This window comes from Trypanosoma cruzi, genomic scaffold (genome assembly GCF_000209065.1).
Source record: "Trypanosoma cruzi strain CL Brener 1047053517067 genomic scaffold, whole genome shotgun sequence".
NCBI classification, from domain to species: Eukaryota; Euglenozoa; class Kinetoplastea; order Trypanosomatida; family Trypanosomatidae; genus Trypanosoma; species Trypanosoma cruzi.
Window position 1 is genome coordinate 1 of NW_001849473.1, and position 1,663 is coordinate 1,663.

The 1,663-nt window shown below is 51.5% G+C and overlaps 1 protein-coding gene across 1 annotated transcript, besides 1 other annotated feature; it reads right to left on the minus strand.

The window, feature by feature from the left end:
• On the minus strand, positions 1 to 1,356 carry Tc00.1047053461515.10 (mucin TcMUCI, putative; the record flags this gene model as incomplete). The annotated part of the gene is made up of 1 exon (XM_797340.1): positions 1 to 1,356. A coding segment is annotated over one exon (1,356 nt), but the record flags the coding sequence as incomplete, so codon positions are not given.
• Positions 1 to 1,663: a sequence feature (areas not merged during assembly with more than two copies in the genome that could not be assigned to a particular haplotype).

Here is a 1,663-nt window from a genome sequence, read left to right on the forward strand (position 1 = left end):
CGTCGTTGGCTCCATTGTTTTGATCGTCGTTGGTGCCATTGTTGTGATCGTGATTGGTGCCTTCGTGGTGATCGTCGTTGGCTCCATTGTTGTGATCGTCGTTGGTGCCATTGTTGTGATCGTGATTGGTGCCTTCGTGGTGATCGTCGTTGGCTCCATTGTTGTGATCGTCGTTGGCGCCTTCGTGGTGATCGTCGTTGGCTCCATTGTTGTGATCGTGGTTGGCGCCTTCGTGGTGATCGTGGTTGGCTCCATTGTTGTGATCGTCGTTGGCGCCTTCGTGGTGATCGTGGTTGGCTCCATTGTTGTGATCGTCGTTGGCGCCTTCGTGGTGATCGTCGTTGGCGCCTTCGTGGTGATCGTCGTTGGCTCCATTGTTGTGATCGTGGTTGGCGCCTTCGTGGTGATCGTGGTTGGCTCCATTGTTGTGATCGTCGTTGGCGCCTTCGTGGTGATCGTGGTTGGCTCCATTGTTGTGATCGTCGTTGGCGCCTTCGTGGTGATCGTGGTTGGCTCCATTGTTGTGATCGTCGTTGGCGCCTTCGTGGTGATCGTCGTTGGCGCCTTCGTGGTGATCGTCGTTGGCTCCATTGTTGTGATCGTGGTTGGCGCCTTCGTGGTGATCGTGGTTGGCTCCATTGTTGTGATCGTCGTTGGCGCCTTCGTGGTGATCGTGGTTGGCTCCATTGTTGTGATCGTCGTTGGCGCCTTCGTGGTGATCGTGGTTGGCTCCATTGTTGTGATCGTCGTTGGCGCCTTCGTGGTGATCGTCGTTGGCTCCATTGTTGTGATCGTGGTTGGCGCCTTCGTGGTGATCGTCGTTGGCTCCATTGTTGTGATCGTGGTTGGCGCCTTCGTGGTGATCGTCGTTGGCTCCATTGTTTTGATCGTCGTTGGTGCCATTGTTGTGATCGTGATTGGTGCCTTCGTGGTGATCGTCGTTGGCTCCATTGTTTTGATCGTCGTTGGTGCCATTGTTGTGATCGTGATTGGTGCCTTCGTGGTGATCGTCGTTGGCTCCATTGTTGTGATCGTCGTTGGCGCCTTCGTGGTGATCGTCGTTGGCTCCATTGTTGTGATCGTGGTTGGCGCCTTCGTGGTGATCGTCGTTGGCTCCATTGTTGTGATCGTGATTGGTGCCTTCGTGGTGATCGTCGTTGGATCCATTGTTGTGATCGTCGTTGGCGACTTTGTTGTGATGGTTGTAGTTGGTGCTTTTGTGGTCGTTGTAGTTGGTGCTGGTGTGCTCGTTGTGGTTGTGTTCTTCTGTTTATTACCATTGGCTGTCACGCACACGGACGGGCAGCAGCACAGGGCAAACACCAACAGGGCGCACAGTAGTCGGTACGTCGTCATTATCGTAATTTTATTATTGATGGCTTGGCTGATGTCAATCCTTTTTTATTTTGCAGCAGAGCAGTAAGATGAATAAAAAAGAAGGATGCTTGTTGGCAGTGACACGCCTTTACAATTAAGTGTAAAGTGTGACCGTCACATTTACGTCAAGATGGAGCGACCTTCTGCAATGGACGTACATCTGCGGTTGTGCATCGCCAATGTATGATCACTCCTTTTCAAGCCGCTGCTTCTCAAAAAAAAAAAAAAAAAACGTGGTGTCTTTTTTGCTGCAAATTAAGAAATAAACTGCCTCTGTTGGATAAGG